The sequence below is a fragment of the Perognathus longimembris genome, chromosome 4 (assembly GCF_023159225.1).
Source record: "Perognathus longimembris pacificus isolate PPM17 chromosome 4, ASM2315922v1, whole genome shotgun sequence".
In the NCBI taxonomy this organism is placed as follows: Eukaryota; Metazoa; Chordata; class Mammalia; order Rodentia; family Heteromyidae; genus Perognathus; species Perognathus longimembris.
This window is the reverse complement of record NC_063164.1, coordinates 39,729,385-39,749,558: the sequence shown is the minus strand read 5'-3', so window position 1 is coordinate 39,749,558 and position 20,174 is coordinate 39,729,385. Positions and strand designations below refer to the sequence as shown.

Below are 20,174 nucleotides of genomic sequence, written 5' to 3'. Positions count from 1 at the left end.
ATTATAGCGGTAAATCTTCATGTGCTTGGTTTTAGCAAATGATTTTCAGTATCATACGAACAAAAAATTGTTTTGTGACTAATTTATATGTATACATATGGAGGATCTACGTATGATATATAATATATTTATATACAGGTGGAATGTGTGCATGCTGTATTAGAGCTTACATGAATTATCCCTACTTTTTAATATTTTGCTATTTAATATTTTGAGCTGCTTATTCATATGCTATCACAAAACAACTATTAATACTATAGTCTCATCAATTCTGTTTTTAGTGGATCCGGTGTTATAACTGAGAGCCTCTTACTAGGTAGGCACTCTACCACTTTAGCCAGTGCCTAGCTCTTTGTGCATTAATTATTTGTTTATTTTCCTTCACTTTATCTTACACTCAGACCACAACTTTCTCACCTATGTCTCCTACATAGATGGAATGTCAAAAATATATCACAATGGTTGGTTTGTTATTTGTGATAGAGTGTTGCTGAATTTTTAAAATGCAGTCTGGCCTCAAACTATGATCCTCCTATCACAACTTCTCAAATAGCTGGGATTACAAACTTGAGCCACCTTGACCAGCAGCGATAACATATATTACTCTTAATCATTAGAAAGGCAATTACTCAATAGAATGTAACTTATTAATCAATTTTGTATTTATTTGTAAATGATTTCAGAGGTTCTAAATTCTTAAATATAGATGTTTTTAATTTGCTTCCAAATAATTGTGACATATTCACTTTTTCCTCATTAATTAATTAACTAAAATCTTTGGTCCTGTTTTCATTTTTTGTCTTGAAGTTGTATTTATACCTTCTTTTCAACATTATCATTAAACAATTGTTTATACTCTTCTTCTTTCTACTATTTTGTGCAAAATTACTGAATGGAATATAGTAAAAGGAGAAAAATCACTCATTGGTTGGATTTTAGGCGTTTTTCCTCTATTTTATTGTCAGTACGCATGTTCAGCTTGCTTGCTCACAGCCGGTACTCTACCACGGGAGTACATATCATCATCCTAATGTTTTACTAGTTAAATACAAATGGAGTTTCAAAGATTTTTCTGCCCTGGTCAACTTCTAACCACTGTCTGTCAGGCCTCAGCCTCCTGAGTAGATATAATTGTAGCTCATTAGAGCTATAATTAGCTCTGGGCTAATTTTCCTTGTCACACAGCATAAGAACTCATTTGGAAACATTACAGTTTAGATACTTTGACTAGAGAAAGCAAGTTCTAACTTTTCCTTTTTCAGTTTGTTAAATTTTTTTACTGGATTATTGAAACACTTTAATAGACATTTAAGTAAGGCCATAGACATAAAATCAATGATTACAAGAACCACTTCACTGTTGTATTTTAAACATAAATGGATCATTTAATATTTAAGTAGATAGGAAGATAAAATGACATAAACTTATACTTTTTCTATTTTTATAAAATCAAAACAGAGACGTTTTAGATATGTAAAACATGAGTTATTTTAATTAATTAGAATATCTTGTATATGTTTTACAGCTGTTTCTATTAGCAGATTAAAGTCAGGAGATTATTAAAATAAATTCACATTAACACTCATAAGCAATAAATACAGCACTACAGCTGCTCCTAAGTCTATGTACACTGGATTACAGTTGAACAAACACTAAATTCTAAAATGAATATTTTATGAATTTATCCACTAGAAAGTAAGCTTTAAAAAATGACAGAAGTTTTTAGAAAATTAAAATGTGACTTTCACAAGTAATTCCAGAAAAATGGCAGATCTACAATTTTAAAAGCTAGGCATTCCAAAAATTTAGATTTTAGATACTAAACAAGATTGCTTTACAAAAGTATCAGATCAGTTTTCTTCACATGTAATACAGAAAGATCACAATTAGCTCCTTAGATGTAAAGAAGTTTAACATTCAAAAATATTATTCCTTAAAAATATATGGGTACAAAATTAATACTGTTTAATCACAGTCTGTTATAACTGAAAGTGGTACAGCAGACAAACCTTGACAAAATGAGAAATAATTGCACTTAACAGGATTAAAACACAACAAAAATACATGTTCTCTTGTAATTCAACATTTCCTACTGTCATTTATGGCTAGAAGTTGACAGTTGGTCTAGGGTATCAGCTGAACTATATATGAACATTGTCAGTAAAGAATATGAATTATGTATTTCTGAGTAATAAATAACTAAATTTAGATTTTAGTAAGAAAATTTGTAGCATAATTTAGGCAGTTAAAAAGTGAGAACAACCTGTGTTCCTTTTTTGTCATAATTTGCTATGAAATCCATAAATTTTATACTAATGTAATGATACCTTTACATGTAAAGATAAATAACAAGTGTTTTTATTAGGCCATTTAATATTCCCATTCCCATTGATCTGACAATTTTAAATAAAGTTTGAACTCATTATCTACTAAAGGTTTGGGGAATGATTTATAATGTCAAATCTCTAATCCATTTACATGATTTCTCCCCAAACTTACTTTAATTAGTTGAAGTTATTCTTGTTCTTCAAACATTCCAGTAGAAAGTAATAATCAAATAACTGAATCCCTTAAGTGTCACTTTCTTTGATTAGAGAGGCTCTCTTCCACCTTAATTTAATTACCCAATAAATGTCTGATGATTCTTCCTCAATGAATCATTCAAGTCCTTTAGTGGTGTGTAATATCATATACAGTAGTACATTAAACATTGAAACATTTTATAGCATGTGTATTGCATTGCTTTGTTGTTTTTTCCTTTAGTAATGTGAGATGCTGCCAATGCATGTATCATCAATAGTAAAAGTCAACAAAATGATATTCTAATGGAGTAAAATAAGAAAGGGTAACACATTGGCATTTATTACAGTAGTTGTGAAAATTTTTCTAGATTTGATTGAGCTCATTATCAAAATGGAAGGAGAAAGGTATGACTCTTCAAAGATGATGAGTCAAAATAACAGCCATACACTTTTAAATAAATATTTTATTTCTCACCGCAGAAATTTCTAGTTTTTAAATTTCTATACTAACTTCTGATGCTGGCATCTGGTTGTCCTTAAAATATTTACCAAATATAGAATTCCAGATTCTATGTTGTAAAATCTGCCCAGACACAGTATCAGGTATAACATTTTTCCATCATTGTAGTATTTATCTGCTTTAAAGCAATGAATTACCTTGGTTGTCTATATGTGATTTAACACTTAGAAATAAACCAGTGGAGTATTTACAAGCTCACAGCAATCATTTTGTATAAATGTCCAAGGTAATATGAAATCCTTCATTGATTTCCTTCATGTAAAATTATAACTAAGTTGTCTACATAGTAGAAATGGAAGGGTATTTACAGATACAGGGAAATTCCCTCCAACTTGTATAGTAAGGTAGGGAAGTAGCTCTGGACAAGGCATGTTGTAATATTAGGATATCTCCTAAGCATACAGAAGTAGGATTGCATATAGTACATCCTATTTATTAGATCTCAAAAATGGTATGTCTCGGGATGTAGCTGTGATCTATCAACACATGGTTAGCCTATGGTAGAATTAATGCCTTAGTAAATGTGAGAGGATACTACCAAAAGTGGTCCAGTGATAAAGTATATATGTTTGTGTTTATGTGTATGTATGTGTATTCAACCAAAGAACTGCACCTTAAATGGGAGAAAAGCTTGAGACTTTTCTTTTTGTGTATATAAGATTTAGCTAGTTGTCCTGAGGGGACAGGAGTAGAGTTATACCCAGTGCATATATGAACTTGCATAGTCTTTCATCTGTGACATCATGCAGTGATAAGCTAGAGCTGACCCACATCAGCTTACAAGTTGATTGTCTTTAACTCCCTCCACCCAATTTCACATTCAGTGATGTCAGGTTTTAAATCAACCACAGTCTAGTTATTTACTAGCAAATGTAAGTCAGGGCCTTTCTATTCACACAGTGATTGTTGCTTAATATTTTATCCACAGAATCATCGTTTAATGGGAGAGCTTCCTTCATGGTATCTCAAGGAATTCATTTAATACTGAAATCTTCTGGCTGGAAAATCATGCTTCTAAGTCCTGTAGTAAGTAAGAGTGGCACAAACCTGGCAATGATCCCTCTGTGTTCATATAACTAAGTCATATAGCTTCTCTTGCTTTAAGACGACGTTTTCAATATCCTGGAAGCCTTTACCATTTAAGTGTTCAGTAGGACAGTCGTGACTATAGCCTGGGACTTCACTGATTGTGGACACTGTGTAAGATGCACTACGGAGAGCATCTGGGTGGGAAAAGCTGTTTCCAAACTGGATTTTGTATTGATTCCAGTTTCTTCTCAGAATTGCTTGAACCTAACAACCAAAAAGACACAGACACAAGAGCAAACCATTGACTGAGATTAAAATGTTACATTTGGAGTGCAATAAAAGAAAAGTTTGTAGAAAAGCATATTTAATTAAAAATGAAGTTGGATAAAGTATCATTAATGAATCACTTCCATTACTCTATATTTAATATTTCATCAATATTTTTTACCTGGTATATTTACTTTGAAGTTTCAAGAATACATATGTGGTTAAGTTGTTTAGTAAGTTAAGTCCATAATTAATATTGTATGTTTACATATACATTTAATTTTATATACGATTATATGTACAACTATTACATCTATATTTAAATTAGTAGATGATTCATGGAAGTGTTTAAAGAACAGGGCAATGGTAACACACATTTTTAAAAAAGATGTTAAGGATACAAGGAGTGTAAATAAGGGTCCTCACAAGCAGAAACAACAACTTTTTTTTTTTTTTTTTTTTTTTGCTAATCCTGGAGCTTGGACTCAGGGCCTGAGCAATGTCCCTGGCTTCTGTTTATGTGGAATTGAACCCAGGGCTTGGTGCATGCTAGGCAAACACTCTACCGCTAAGCCACATTCCCAGCCCCGTCAGCAACTTTTTATCAAGAAAGTATCATGTGCAAGAAATTGTGCTACATTCTGAAGGGAAAAGATCAGGGAATTTCCTCATGGAGCTTGCTTCCTTTAGGAATACCTGACATTGAATGAATAGCGTTATATGAGAGAAATACTGTGAAAATGTTTAGGAACGACATCTCCTCATGTTTATTTTGTGCAGATCCTCCTCTCTATGAGTGAATTAAAGCTTAATGGCTTTTTAGTCTTTTCTGATTGAAGCTTGACATCAGGATTAAGTGAGTTTTATATAGTGATTTGGGTTTTATTTTAACTGAAGACAGTGACAGAATTCTCTTCATTTTGAGTCAATAAACTTGAATGAAAATATTCAGATATAGCTTGAACTCTGTCATGTCAGCATTTTCAGGATGGGTGTATAGATAGACTTGGAGTCCTTCTGTTTTCAGATTATAAGTATATTATCCTTATTCCAAAGTAAAAACTGTTATCCTTATCCCAAAGTGTAAACTGTTTGAATGATCTTTTCCAAGCTCTCTACCGCTCTTTGACCTTTAGTTTACCTCCCCAAAGGGAATCTGAGCACCTGAAAGTAATTTCCAAGTGATTCATGTATTAATAATATACTTGCACAATGATTGTTCAATTTACAAATCTTTATATGGAATTCCTCAACTTTCTAGTCATTACAGTCATGAGTACAAATTAGTATTTAAAAATTTAAAAGGTATTATTTGCCAGACACTGGTGGCTTACTCCTGCAATCCTACCTACTGAAGAAACTGACATCTGAGGATTAAGGTTCAAAGCCAGTCTAGACAGGAGAGACTGTAAGAATCTTATCTCCAATTTACTACCAGAAAAGCCACAAATACAGCTGTGGATCAAGTGGTAGAGTTCTAGGCTTGAGCACAAAAGGTCAGGGACAGTTTAAGCCCAGGACAGGCACACACAGACACAGACACAAACACAAACACATAGATACACACACACACACACACACACACACAAATTAAACATTTATTTTAATTTTATGTTCAAAATTATAAAAATTGTGTAACAAACAAGAATTTCTAGGATAACTGAAGTTTTTTGTGATACTTTAACATGAGCTAAGATCTCCTATGTTCTATCTCCTAAAGTAAACACAAAAGTTTGCTATGTCATTTCATGTTTTGCATAGAAAGGAAGGTCTGATATTCAGCAAGAAGTTTGTTTTTCAATTCAAAATGAATGCTAGACGTAACATGTCTACAGTTAAAAGAATTACACAGACAAAGTGATAGAATTTAGTTACAAAAGTATATCAATATGAAGTTCAGCAACTCAAAATCTTCAAGCACATTTTTAATGTAAGGTTGTCAAAGACAAAGGAACAACTTATGTGAATATGCTTTGAAAACAAAAGCATTTGTTGGGCAATAAATGTACTTATAAAAATATAATTTGCTTCCTCTGGGTTTAGTCATTCCAAATTCCACAAATAATATATTTAAATAAATGTGATTTGCTATCTACATGAAAAATATCAGGACACATACAAATGATATGTTGAATGGCTTCAGATTGAGAATTTTAAAGAAATATTCAAAGATTTACCAACAAAATGATACTCAGTCAATTATTTACATACTTCTGATAGAAATAAACTTTTTTGTTTATTTGTTTGCTTCTTTTGCTTTGGCAGTGAGACTTTATCTCAGGGCCTGGACAATGTCCCTCAGTTTATTCTCTAAGGCTGGTACTCTACCACTTGAACCATACCTCCTTCATTTCCAGCTTTTTGCTGGTTAATTGGAGATAAAGTCTCTCATAAAATTTCCTACTGTGATGGTTTCAAACTTTGACAGTCAGATCCCAGTCTCCTGAGTAGCTAGAATTATAGGTGTAAGACACCAGTGCCTGATTTAGAAACAAATTTTATCCAGATAAATTTATACTTAATAATTTTTAGCTTAATGCTATGCTGATTGAATACAGAAACTATGCAGAGACAGGTTGAATGGTAGTAAAACATTACTTCCTATAAAAGATTCCACATAAATGTGGAGAAGAGCCTGACAAGAGTTAATATATTAGCTGTGAGACCAGTATTTGTAGTCCATAAAAGGAAAGCTAAATTAATTTTAAAACCCAAAATGGCTTTTGAAATATTTGGATGTTTGTTCTTGAAATATTTTTTGATTCAAGTCATTACCCTGTTTCTTCTTTGCAACTATATCATCATAAAAACCCATATCATTATGAAAAAGCCAATGTCCTGAACTCTGGCTTCTTAGTTACTGAAGTTAAAAATACACCCAATTAAAGACCCACAGGCCTTGTAGACTTCTGTTTATATTTTTCTCCAAAAGAATGTTACTTGTTTCACTTGATTCCTCTAATAAAAGATTACACTTATCCAACAGAACATTAAAGTGACCATTCAATAAGTTTCAATGAAAAAAAAAATGAAGTAAAAATAACCTGACTCTATTTGTTATCAATATGTTCTGTTTATGAACATTATGTAGCCACCAATAGCAAACGCTTAGAATGGAATGTTCTGGCTTTGTGTGTTCACTATCACTTGATAGTGAAACCATTCAGTAGCACTTAATCTAAATTAATTTTTAAAATTTAATATAGATTTGTGAAATTATCCATTTATCCCTTTACAGAATGGAACGTCAGTTGGTCTCAACAATTTTTCATTCATTTTAAAAATATAGTTACTCTCCATTGTTAAATATGTCTTTTTCATCAACAGAATCCTCAGGATATGTTAAGAGTAAATTTTTTGTCTGTGTGGATTAGGTGAGTGGCATAGAGGCAGATTACTTGTAAAGCCAATTACTTAACTAATGCTTAGAAATATTAAGAGGAAAACTGAACAAAGAAACCACAGAACTAAATAATTGCATAGACCAACTAGACTTAACCAACATCTACAGAATATTCCACCCAGCAACAACAGAATACACATTCTTCTCTGCAGCACATGGAACATTCTCCAAAATAGATCACAAATTAGGGCACAAAGAAAATCTGTACAAATTCAAAAGTATCAAAACCATTCCCTGCATTCTCTCAGACCACAATGGAATAAAATTAGAGCTCAACTCAAACAGCCACCACAGAAAATCCTACAATTCATGGAGACTAAACAACACACTGCTGAACCATCAGTGGGTCATTGAAGAAATTAAAACAGAAATTCAAATGTTTATAGAATTCAACCAAGATGAGGACACAAAGTACCAGCTCCTTTGGGACACAGCAAAGGCAGTACTCAGAGGAAAATTTATATATCTGAGTGCATACACCAACAAACTGGAGAAACAGCAACTCAATAATTTAAGGAAGCACCTTAATTTCCTTGAAAGAGAACAACAAGCCAAACCCCAAGTCAATAGATGGAAGCAAATAATTAAAATCAAATCAGAATTAAATCAATTAGAGATGAAAAAAACCATCGAAAGAATCAACAAAACAGAGGTGGTTCTTTGAAAATATCAACAATATAGACACACCCCTAACAAACCTGACCAAAAACGAAGACAGCATAATCAAATAAACAAGATAAGAGATGAAACAGGTAACATCACCACAGAAATAACCGAAATTCAGAACACAATAAGGGACTATTTTGCAAACCTTTATGCCAACAAATTGGAGAACTTGGAAGAAATGGATGATTTCCTAGAAAAAAATAATATCCCCAAACTCCACCATGAAGATTAAAACGTTGGGTATTTATCCAAAAAACTACAAACAAAATCCAAGTAAAGCCACCAGCACAACAATGTTCATTGCAGCGCAATTTGTCTTAGCGAGAATCTGGAACCAACCCCGATGCCCCTCAGTAGACGAATGGATCAGGAAAATGTGGTACATATACACAATGGAATTTTATACCTCTATCAGAAAGAATGACATTGCCCCATTTGTAAGGAAATGGAAGGACTTGGAAAAAATTATACTAAGTGAAGTGAGCCATACCCAAAGAAACATGGACTCTATGGTCTCCCTTATTGGGACTAATTAGCACAGGTTTAGGCAAGTCACAACAGAGGATCACAAGAGCCCAATAGCTATACCCTTTGATCCCATAAGATGATGCGAAGTGAAATGAACTCCATTTTATGAAAATGATTGTTATATCAGAGTTGAAACTACTTTCAACATCCCATGTGTATCTGTAGTTTCTACTATTGATGATGTTCATGTATCACCTTCTTGTGATTGTATCTACACTATCTTTGTAATCTTATCTGAGTGTATGGGAAACAGTGTGTACTGGTATTAGAATTAGGAAATTCAAAGGGAATACCAAAATTGAGAGACAAAGGGTAAAATACGAGAAACAACAACAAAGGCAATACTTGCAAAACTGTTTGGTGTAAGTGAACTGAACACCTCAGGGGGGACAGGGGGAGGGGGGAGGTGGGTATGAGGGACAAGGTAACAAACAGTACAAGAAATGTATCCAATGCCTAACGTGTGAAACTGTAACCTCTCTGTACATCAGTTTTATAATAAAAACTTAAAAAAAAAACCTTCTAAACAGACCCATATCCAGTATTGAAATATAAATGGCAATAAATGATCTCCCATCCAAGAAAAGCCCAGGTCCAGACAGATTCACTGCAGAACTCTACAAGGCCTTCAAAACAGAACTAACACCAATATTTCTCAAACTCTTCAATGAAATTGAAAGAGAACATTCTCTACCAGACACATTCTATGAAGCCAGTATAACCCTTATCCCAAAACCAGGCAGGGACTCATCACGGAAAGAGGACTATAGACCAATTTCCCTGATGAACATAGACACAAAAATTCTCAACAAAATTCTGGCCAATCGACTTCAACAGGTCATCAAAAAAATCATACACCACGATCAAAGTGGATTCATCCCAGGGATGCAAAGTTGGTTCAATATACGCAAGTCAATTAAGGTAATCCACCACATCAACTGGAGCAAGGTAAAGAACCACATGGTTTTGTGTCTCGATGAGGAAAAAGCTTTCGATAAAAATCCAGCACCTGTTTATGGTGAAAGCCCTTGGAAAAACTGGGATTCCAGGGAACATTCCTGAATATAATCAAGGCAGTTTATGACAAACCAACAGCAATCATAACTCTAAATGGAGAAAAACTAAAGCCATTCCCTTTAAAATCAGGAACAAGGCAGGGATGTCCACTCTCTCCCCTGCTCTTCACCATAGTACTAGAATTCCTAGCCAGAGCAATTAGGCAAGAAGAAAATATAAAGGCGATCCAAATAAGAAAAGATGAAGTTAAACTTTCTCTCTTTGCAGATGACATGATCCTATACCTAAAATACCCCATAGGCTCTACCCACAAGCTAATAGAGCTGATCCAAAACTTTGGCAAAGTTGCAGGATATAAAATAAACCCTCAAAAATCAATGGCCTTTCTCTATGCTAACGACCCAAAGACCGAGGCTGAAATCAGGAAAGCAACTCCTTTTGCAATAGCCCCCCAAAACATAAAATACTTAGGATTAGCCTTAAGCAAAGAAGTGAAAGACCTCTTTGATGAGAACTTTAAAAGCTTGAAAAACAAAATTAAGTAAGAACTAAGGAAATGGAAAAACCTCCCATTTTCCTAGATTGGGAGAATTAATATAATCAAAATGGCAATATTGCCAAAGGGTATCTAGAAATTCAATGCACTACCCATTAATATCCCAACACTATTTTTTAATGAAATAGAAGAAGCAATCCAGAAATTCATATGGAACAATAAGAGACCTAGAATAGCAAAAACAATCCTAAACAGAAAGAACAGTGCTGGAGGAATTACAATACCCAATTTCAAGCTGTATTATAAAGCTATAGTAATAAAAACTGCTTGGTATTGGCACCAGAACAGGCTTGAAGACCAATGGAACAGAATTGAAGACCCAGAAATGAACCCACAGAACTAGGCCTACTTAATCTTTGATAAAGGAGCTAAAACAATAGTTTGGAAGAAAGATAGCCTCTTTAACAAAACTGGTTCAACACATGCAACAAACTAAAACTAGATCTTTATATATCACCCTGCACCAAAATCAATTCCAAATGGATTAAAGACCTCGAAATCAAAACAGACACCCTGAAAATACTAAAGGAAGGAGTAGGAGAAACACTTGGGCTCCTTGGCACAGGACGGAACTTCCTTAACAAAGACACAGAAAGGCTACAAATCAAAGAAAGGTTGGACAAATGGGACTGCATCAAACTGCAGAGCTTCTGCACGGCAAAGGACATAGCTCGCAAGATAAACAGAAAGCCAACAGACTGAGAGAAGATCTTTACCGGCCATTCAATGGACAAAGGCCTCATATCTAAAATATATGCAGAACTAAAAACATTACCTTCCTCCAAAACAAAACCACAAAGATCCAATAGCCCCCTCATCAAGTGGGCTAAAGACTTACAAAGAGAATTCTTTGCTGAGGAAATGAGAATGGCCAAGAGACATGAAAAAGTGCTCTACATCCCTGGCCATAAAAGAAATGCAAATCAAAACAACATTGAGATTCCATCTCACCCCAGTAAGAATGTCATATATCAAGAAAACTAACAATAACAATTGTTGGAGGGGATGTGGCCAAAAGGGAACCCTACTTCATTGTTGGTGGGAATGCAAATTGGTTCAGCCACTCTGGCAAGCAGTATGGAGATTCCTCAGAAGGCTAAATATAGAACTCCCCTATGACCCAGCAGCCCCACTTTTGGGTATCTATCCAAAAGACCACAAACATAATCACACTAAAGCCACTAGCACAACAATGTTCATCGCAGCACAATTTGTCATAGCTAGAATCTGGAACCAACCCAGATGCCCCTCAGTAGACGAATGGATCAGGAAAATGTGGTACATATACACAATGGAATTTTATGCCTCTATCAGAAAGAATGACATTGCCCCATTTGTAAGGAAATGGAAGGACTTGGAAAAAATTATACTAAGTGAAGTGAGCCATACCTAAAGAAACATGAACTCTATGGTCTCCCTTAGTGGGAATAATTAGTACAGGTTTAGCCAAGTCACAGCAGAGGATCACAAGAGCCCAAATAGCTATACGCTTATGAACACATAAGATGATGCTAAGTGAAATGAACTCTATATTATGTAAACAATTGTTATATCACAGTTGTATCTACTTTCATCGTCCCATGTGTATCTGTAGCTTCTATTATTGATGATGTTCTTGTATCACCTTCCTGTGGTTTTACCTACATTATCTCTGTAATCTTATCTGAGTATATTGGAAACCGTGTATACTGGTATTAGAGCTAGGAAATTGAATGGGAATACCAAAATTGAGAGACACAGGGTAAAAAAAGTCAAAAACTAAAAAAGCAATACTTGCAAAACTGTTTGGTGTAAGTGAACTGAACACCTCATGGGGGGAAAGGGAAACGGCAAGGAGGAAGGGGGGTATGAGGGACGAGGTAACAAACAGTACAAGAAATGTATCCAATGCTTAATGTATGAAACTGTAACCTCTCTGCACATCAGTTTGATAATAAAAATTCGAAAAAAAAAGAAATATTAAGAGGAAAATGTTGGGGGCTGGGGATATGGCCTAGTGGCAAGAGTGCTTGCCTCATATACATGAGGCCCTGGGTTCGATTCCCCAGCACCACATATACAAAAAACGGCCGGAAGTGGCGCTGTGGCTCAAGTGGCAGAGTGCTAGCCTTGAGCAAAAGGAAGCCAGGGACAGTGCTCAGGCCCTGAGTCCAAGGCCCAGGACTGGCCAAAAAAAAAAAAAAAAAAAAAAAAAAAAGAGGAAAATGTTGGCTTAAAATTACATAAAGGTGAAAGTAAAAAAATAAATAAATATAGATATTAAACTAAAGGGAAGTCCTTGACCAATAAATATAGGTATTAAACTAAAGGGAAGTGCTTCACCCAGTGGAAAACTAGAAGACATCTAAGCCTGAGCAATGGATTTGTAGACAAACATGACATAGTTGGAACAACACAAACTGAATTTGGCAGCTTTCTTTTTGTTACTCTGTTACAGGAGTGGGAAAAACTAAAAGGCAAAGAGACAAAAAGGGAGGGATTATAGTATTTCTTAAGATGAGAGGTGACTCATGCTTAAATGGGGATTGTAGCTCCAAAGATGAAGAACAGGGGATATTAAAGATGTTATGAAGAACTGACGGATTTGGCTACAAACTAGCTGAAAGAGTTTTTCATTATTATAATTTTCCATTGCCAAAATGTTCTCAGTTTAGGACATGGCAAAAGAAGAGAGTATTGTGTGTCTTTTGTTTACACAGATAAAAATGCAACAGAAATGTAAGGCATTAATTTCACTTCTTGGGCATGCTTTCCTAAACTGAAGGGCCAATTCAGATGACTACTGTTTCTACTTACGTATTTATTTTCAAAAATCACTTATCTGGTAAATCTAACAATGGAATTATAATACAAGAAGGATGTTGTATGAGTAGAACATTATATAAAAACTTTACATAAATCCTTATGAGATTTGCTTGAAGTACTTGCTTTTTTTAAACCTTTAGTAAAGGTATTCACATTTTCCTAATTCATAGCATTTCATAAAATAAGTTAAAAGGAAAATACCATCATTGGAATTTAAGTGCATTTTTGTGCTTATTCTAAATTGCCTCACAGCTCATACCATTTTGTTTAATTAATATTAGCCATTTATCCATCATAATATAAAGAGTGATTCTGTTTTGTATATTTAAAAAAATACACTCAGTTGTTGTATGATACTGAAGTCTATCTTCATATGCCATGCATGTTCTTTGGCATATGTGCATACTATAATTATCAATATCTGTTACATCCAACATAAGCACATAGATTCTCCTAACAATGCTTCTGTAGAGATTCATAACAAGGGACATTTGAATTTTATAGAACCAGAACCAATGATTGATCTATTTATTCTAATTGAGTTCTCTGTCTATATCTTTCATGGCTTTAACCTTGTCTTTAGAGAAGATTCAGGAAATTATCAACTAAAATATCAACTAAACAATGCAATGGGAATTATTACATACCAATATATATAAGTAAAAGTTTCCTCAAACAGGAAAAACCATATTTTATAATCCTGTTCATGACATGTACAGGATTTCCAGTGTTGATTTATTTTCTAGCAATGATTCTCACAAAGTTATGCCAACTAGTTACATGTGTTCCCCATCTGAAGCACTGTGATAAGCTTCTAGTTATCAATTATCTGTGTCTCACTCAGTTGCTCTCTGGATTTCTAAACTTTGCTTGGTTTTGCCAACATCTTCATGGCCACAATTGATCAAATAGATTAGAAACATATAAAAATCCAAAACAACAAAGCTCAAACAACAGAGCTATAACAATATCCATATGCACAAGAAACACAGAACCAGTTTTCAAAATTCCTGATCTCCATGGCTTGGATAAAAATCTACCATTGTCCAAGAACACAGTATCATCTTGCGAATCAAAGCATTCCGTTCTAAATGTCCTGACACACTGCATCTCCTCCCTTCAGAATGGAGAGTTTAATTCCTTTCAGTCCTTTTTTATATCTACTTTAAAACATTTCCAAAGGACACATTGTGAAGCAAAGAAAGAAAAGAGGTCAATGAGCAGGTTCTATTTCTTATTATATTGTATGTTCTTTGAAGTTAACGAATATCTAGCACTGTTCCCTGGACAAACTCTGCATGTTGAATCCAAATGACAGGTCAGAAGATTAGATGAATAAGAGTCATGGGCTGGTTATTTTAAAGTAAGGATGACTTTTTGCAACCCTGAAATTACAACTTGATCTGAACTTTTGACAGCTATGTTCTTTTCTCTGCTAGAAACTGAATTTGAAATGATTCTATAGGAGATTGTAATTCATTCTTTTTCTCTCTCCCTTCTTCCCTCCATCCCCCTTCTTGGATTTTGAACTTAAGAATTCATGGTCATGCTAGGCAAATGTGAATAATGCTTCTGGCAAATTTTGCTTTTTTGGGGGAGGGGGATATCACATTTACACTTGGGCAAGCCAGAATAGACATTTTTCTGTTCATTCAATATATCTAGAATGACAGGTATACCCACCATGTTCAGAGCTTATGGGTTGAAATTTTGGCCTAGGTTGGCCTCAAACCACAAGGTAGGATTATAAGCATGAACTATTGCGTACAACTTCCATCTTATTTTTTTTCTAGGGAACATATCGATAATAATGAAAGGAGTAAAATCAATTAACATACCTCTCCATTAAAAAAGCAGAAAATTGTAGAAACCAAAAGACCCTGTAAAGAAAAATAGAAATATTTGAATCTCTGTGATGGTAGTACTTGCATTTATGGCCAACTTTTTGGGCAATCCGTGAAGACTCACTAAAAGCCTTAGGGACATTTAATGCCAAGCCTTCAGTTGTTCTGGTAATGTTCAAAATGCCGTACCTGGTAGTGCATAAGAATGTGCATGATGTAGTCATACACTTCCTCTGCAATTCGACCTTCAGGTCGCCATGGAATCAGCACAAACTCAATGCCAAGCAGTGGCACAAGAATGAGCGTAGCTCTCACAGCTTTCATGTAGAGATTGGATTCGGCTTGGTGGGTAACTTTCAACTTGGTGATGAGAACACGTACGATATTTAATAAGAAGAAAAGGTTCACCTAAAAAGAAAATAGAAGGATGTATACAATCATTTTATCTTTAATGTTTAGAATCAGTATTAAAATTCTAACTTTGTAAATCTTAGGGTATGAGTGATGCCTAAGAGCTGGTATATTTGTATTTCTGGAATTGTGAGATTCATCTTATAAGTACATTGATGTAAATGAATTTGACTTATGAAAATAAAATTATAGTAAAATGACTGTGGAACACATTCAGTTGTGAAACAGTTGAGAGTTGTTCTTAACTCATTTTCTCATGCATTACATTTTTTTCTGTGGTTCCCAAACTAAATTTTTTGCTTAAATAATTATTTTTTAATGTTGATTTTTAAAATATTACCTTGACCACAGACGAAATTTTAGTCTCAAAACATGCATACTATATAATTATATTAAGTTTTGTCTTTTTCATATCTTTTTGTCTCTTTTTATAAATTATTATCCTTATATTTTCTTAACAACTGACCCTCTCAAATACTAGTGTAATCTTCTATATTCTTATGAAGAGTCTAAGTCATGCCATTGAGCAAGCTGATATTCAACTGAGATTAATTAGAATAAGTTACAATTAAGAAGACCTGCAAGCAGGTACTTTCTGTAATTATATATTTACTACATTTTGTGCATTAGCAACTTTTCCCAAGGGATAGCATTCTTTTTAAGGGGTGTCATATAACTTTCAATATACAATATGATTTGTGAAAATCTTGTCCCAAATATAGCATACATTTCTCTGTGTGTTTGTGTTTATGCTTCTCTATTTTCCCTCTCACTCTCTCTACTCTCTTTGTCTTCCTCTGTGTCTCTCTCTATCTCTTCCCCTATCACCTAAGTCCTTGTTTTTTCATTTCTATCCTCTTGGTAAATGCCCATTCCTTATCCTTGCATTATGGACATTAATACTAGAAAAGTCACATTGTTATTTTCCTCCATTTTTTTCTTTGCTGTTACTTCTAACATCTACTGTCTTTGTTTAATAATCTTAAAAAACCACAAGCCCGTATATAAATTATATACATATGTTTTAATAAATTTGAAAAGTAACTGTAGCATCTCATTGAAAAACAATGAACTTCATCCTAAATTTGGTAATTGAAAGGATTTGTCATGAAAGATGGATATAAAAATATTCCTCTACTATTCTTAGAAAAAAAAAGCCTAGGAGCAGTACCAAAAACAAACCAACAAAACTAACAATAACAACTGTTGGAGGGGATGTGGCCAAAAGGGAATCCTACTTCATTGTTGGTGGGAATGTAAACTGGTTCAGCCACTCTGGCAAGCAGTATGGAGATTCCTCAGAAGGCTAAACATAGAACTCCCCTATGACCCAGCAGCCCCACTTTTGGGTATCTATCCAAAAGACCACAAACATAATCACACTAAAGCCACTAGAACAACAATGTTCATCGCAGCACAATTTGTCATAGCTAGAATTTGGAACCAACCCAGATGCCCCTCAGTAGACGAATGGATCAGGAAAATGTGGTACATATACACAATGGAATTTTATGCCTCTATCAGAAAGAATGACATTGCCCCATTTGTGAGGAAATGGAAGGACTTGGAAAAAATTATACTAAGTGAAGTAAGCCAGACCCAAAGAAACATGAACTCTATGGTATAACTCACAGGGAATAATTAGCATAGGTTTAGGCAAGTCATAGCAGAGCATCACTAGGCCCAATAAATAGCTATACGCTTATGAACACATAAGATGATGCTAAGTGAAATGAACTCCAAGTTATGGAAACGATTGTTATATCACAGTTGTAACTACTTTCAACGTCCCATGTGTATCTGTAGCTTCTATTATTGATGATGTTCTTGTATCACCTTCCAGTGGTTGTACCTACACTATCTCTGTAATCTTATCTGAGTATATTGGAAACCGTGTATACTGGTATTGGAACTAGGAAATTGAAAGGGAATACCAAAATTGAGAGACACAGGGTAAAAAAAGACAAAAACTAAAAAAGCAATACTTGCAAAACTGTTTGGTGTAAGTGAACTGAACACCTCAGGGGGGGGAAGGGTAAGGGGGAGGGGGGAGGGGGGTATGAGGGACAAGGTAACAGTACAAGAAATGTATCCAATGCCTAACGTATGAAACTGTAACCTCTCTGTACATCAGTTTGATAATAAAAATTTGAAAAAAAATAAATTAAAAAGTAAAAATTTAAAAAAAAGATGATTTATAAAAATTCTACAAAGGCATAAGTCTATATGAACAATGACTAAGGTCCCTGCCATGGTTTAAATTGTCATGAGTATTGAGGAGCCCTCAAACTTAGAAGAAGGGCAGAACAGCTGGTCAAAATACATTCTCCTAAAATCTTGTTTTAGGCTGACAAGATGCAAAGTTCTATACAAATCAAGTGAAATCATTTCCTTTCTTTCTCAGCAGCTTGATGGGCTGTTTCTCTTTGACATTTCACTCAGGCTACATGATTTATCTTCCTTCCCAAAGTTGATGTGGGCAGGCTTTTCAGAGGATTGGGTAAGCTGCTATTGCATTCTGCATTTGTGCTGTACTTCTTGAGTTTCTCTGGAGTAGGAGTTTTAATTACCTGCCTCTCTGTACAGGCAGATCATTTTTAATGACATGTGGTTTGGAATCTCCTGGGTGGCTACACACTGCATCTTAATTTCCTTACAGAGAGGTTTAAAATAAAGCAATAGAGAAAGTTCCCTAAAGCCCACAGCCATCCATAACAAAGCCAGGGCTCTGAGGACAAAGAGTACAAAGCAGGCTGTCTTGGGGTACACTGAACTCAATGTGTCACAATTGCTCATAGTGTGCAAATTCTGTAAAAGAAGGATGCGCTTCTCCCTTTGCATTTTCTAGGAGAATCTACATTACATGAAATTGTCACAGAGAACACAAAGTATCTATGTGTTGATGTTTGGACTGGCTGTGGGGCCAGGAGCAAACCAGAAATTGAACCCTTCCCTAGTACTAGCTGAAGGCCAGGCTAAGCATCTTATGCATTAGCATATTTAATCCTCCTTTTAAAAACATGAAAATTACTACTTATTTTCTTTTTAATTGACATAATAGTTATACTGATTTGTCATGTAGTGTTATAATTTGACACATGAGTAAAGTATCATGGTCAAATCATTTCTACCTCCTCAAAAACAACCATCTTTCTATATATGCTGGGAACATTCAAACTCATTTCTAGTAATCATGAAATGTGTAATTAGTCCTTGTAGAGACTCTTTTTACCCCCAATATACTAATAGAACCTTAGAATTCCTACCTTTTCTCTGGGTATATTTGGATACCTACTGTCTGCATTCTTGGTATTTCTACTGCAATCCACCTTAGCTTCTCAACTTTTTTTTATTGTCTTAAGCAACTTTCTCAGCTTTCTGATATGAGTGAGAAGATATTGTGTTTATTTTGATCTGCCCATATTACTTTATTTAACACAAGGTCCTTCATTCCCTTCATATTTCTACAGATTACAGGTCATTATTTTTTCTGTGGCTGAACAACAACATTCCATGTACCATAGACTGGTAGTATATATGAACATATAATCATATATAGTTTACATAAATGTATGCACATATATGTACACTGCATTTCTATCTGTTCAATGACCAATGCAGATACTGATTGAGTCTTCACCTTGCTTAAGTGAATGGTTTTACAAAAACCATGATGTTCAGGTTCTTTTGTTATGTTGATTTGTATTTGATGTATAGGTTTGCATTTTGCTGTTGAGTTGTTTGACTTCTCTCTTGGGACTAACCCTGTGGCACACAAATAGAAGGTCAAGTTTCCTTGTTCTGTGTGTACTTATATCATTTTCCCAGCTCCATTTCTTGAAATTACTTTTTTTAACCAATTTAAATTCTTGATAGTGGTGATGAAAATTGTTAGGGTGCATATGTGGGTAAAGAGCTGAATTCTGTGCTTGTTTTGTCTCTGAAATAAAAAGCCTATTTTAAATATTATAGTTTTATATCATGTTGGTGCTTCTAATGTTGTTTTGGAGGCTAGCATTGCTTTGCATTTTCTGGATTATGAGGATCAATATGAACTTTGCCCATGCTGTTTTCAGATTTTGAAGGATGTCATTGATACTTTGATAGCCATTTTATTGAAACTGGGATTTGCTTTGGATGGTATAAACCTTTCAAGAATATTAATGCTTCATATCCAACAGCATGTGGTTGGTTTTTAATATAGTGTAATGATAATTTTATATGATTTTCATATTTGATATAATTGTATACAAATTTCATTATGAAGGTATTTGACTTCCTTAGGTAAGTTTCTTCATAGGATTATATAGTGTGTTTGTGTATGTGTGTGTGTTCTTCGTAGGATTATATAGTATGTTTGTGTATGTGTATGTGTGTGTGTGTGTTCTTCATAGGATTATATAGTGTGTGTGTATGAATAAAATAATAGAAGGATTTTTGTGTTATAAAGAGCCTGAAAACAAGAGTCGAACTTGATATGCTCCCCTTTATCTTTTTATATCTATCTACCAGTTGTAAAAAAGGCATTCTTCTTAGAAAATGTAATTGCCTTAGAATCTCTAAATTTCCATGAAAGAAAACATGTTAGTAAGTATAAATTTATTGC

At 34.3% G+C, this 20,174-nt stretch overlaps 1 protein-coding gene across 6 annotated transcripts in view; it reads right to left on the bottom strand.

Annotated features, from left to right (window-relative positions):
• Window positions 1-1,342: 1,342 nt before the first annotated feature.
• Calcrl (calcitonin receptor like receptor) overlaps window positions 1,343-20,174 on the bottom strand; it is a 113,117-nt gene continuing 94,285 nt past the window's right edge. For all 6 annotated transcript variants that reach the window (XM_048345122.1, XM_048345123.1, XM_048345121.1 and 3 more), the window contains 3 exons: window positions 15,347-15,565; window positions 15,152-15,193; window positions 1,343-4,335 (listed from right to left, as the gene is read on the bottom strand). In XM_048345122.1, the coding sequence (XP_048201079.1) occupies window positions 4,111-4,335; window positions 15,152-15,193; window positions 15,347-15,565 (486 nt within the window). In that variant the 3' untranslated portion in view covers window positions 1,343-4,110. The remainder of the gene's footprint in view (window positions 4,336-15,151; window positions 15,194-15,346; window positions 15,566-20,174) is intronic.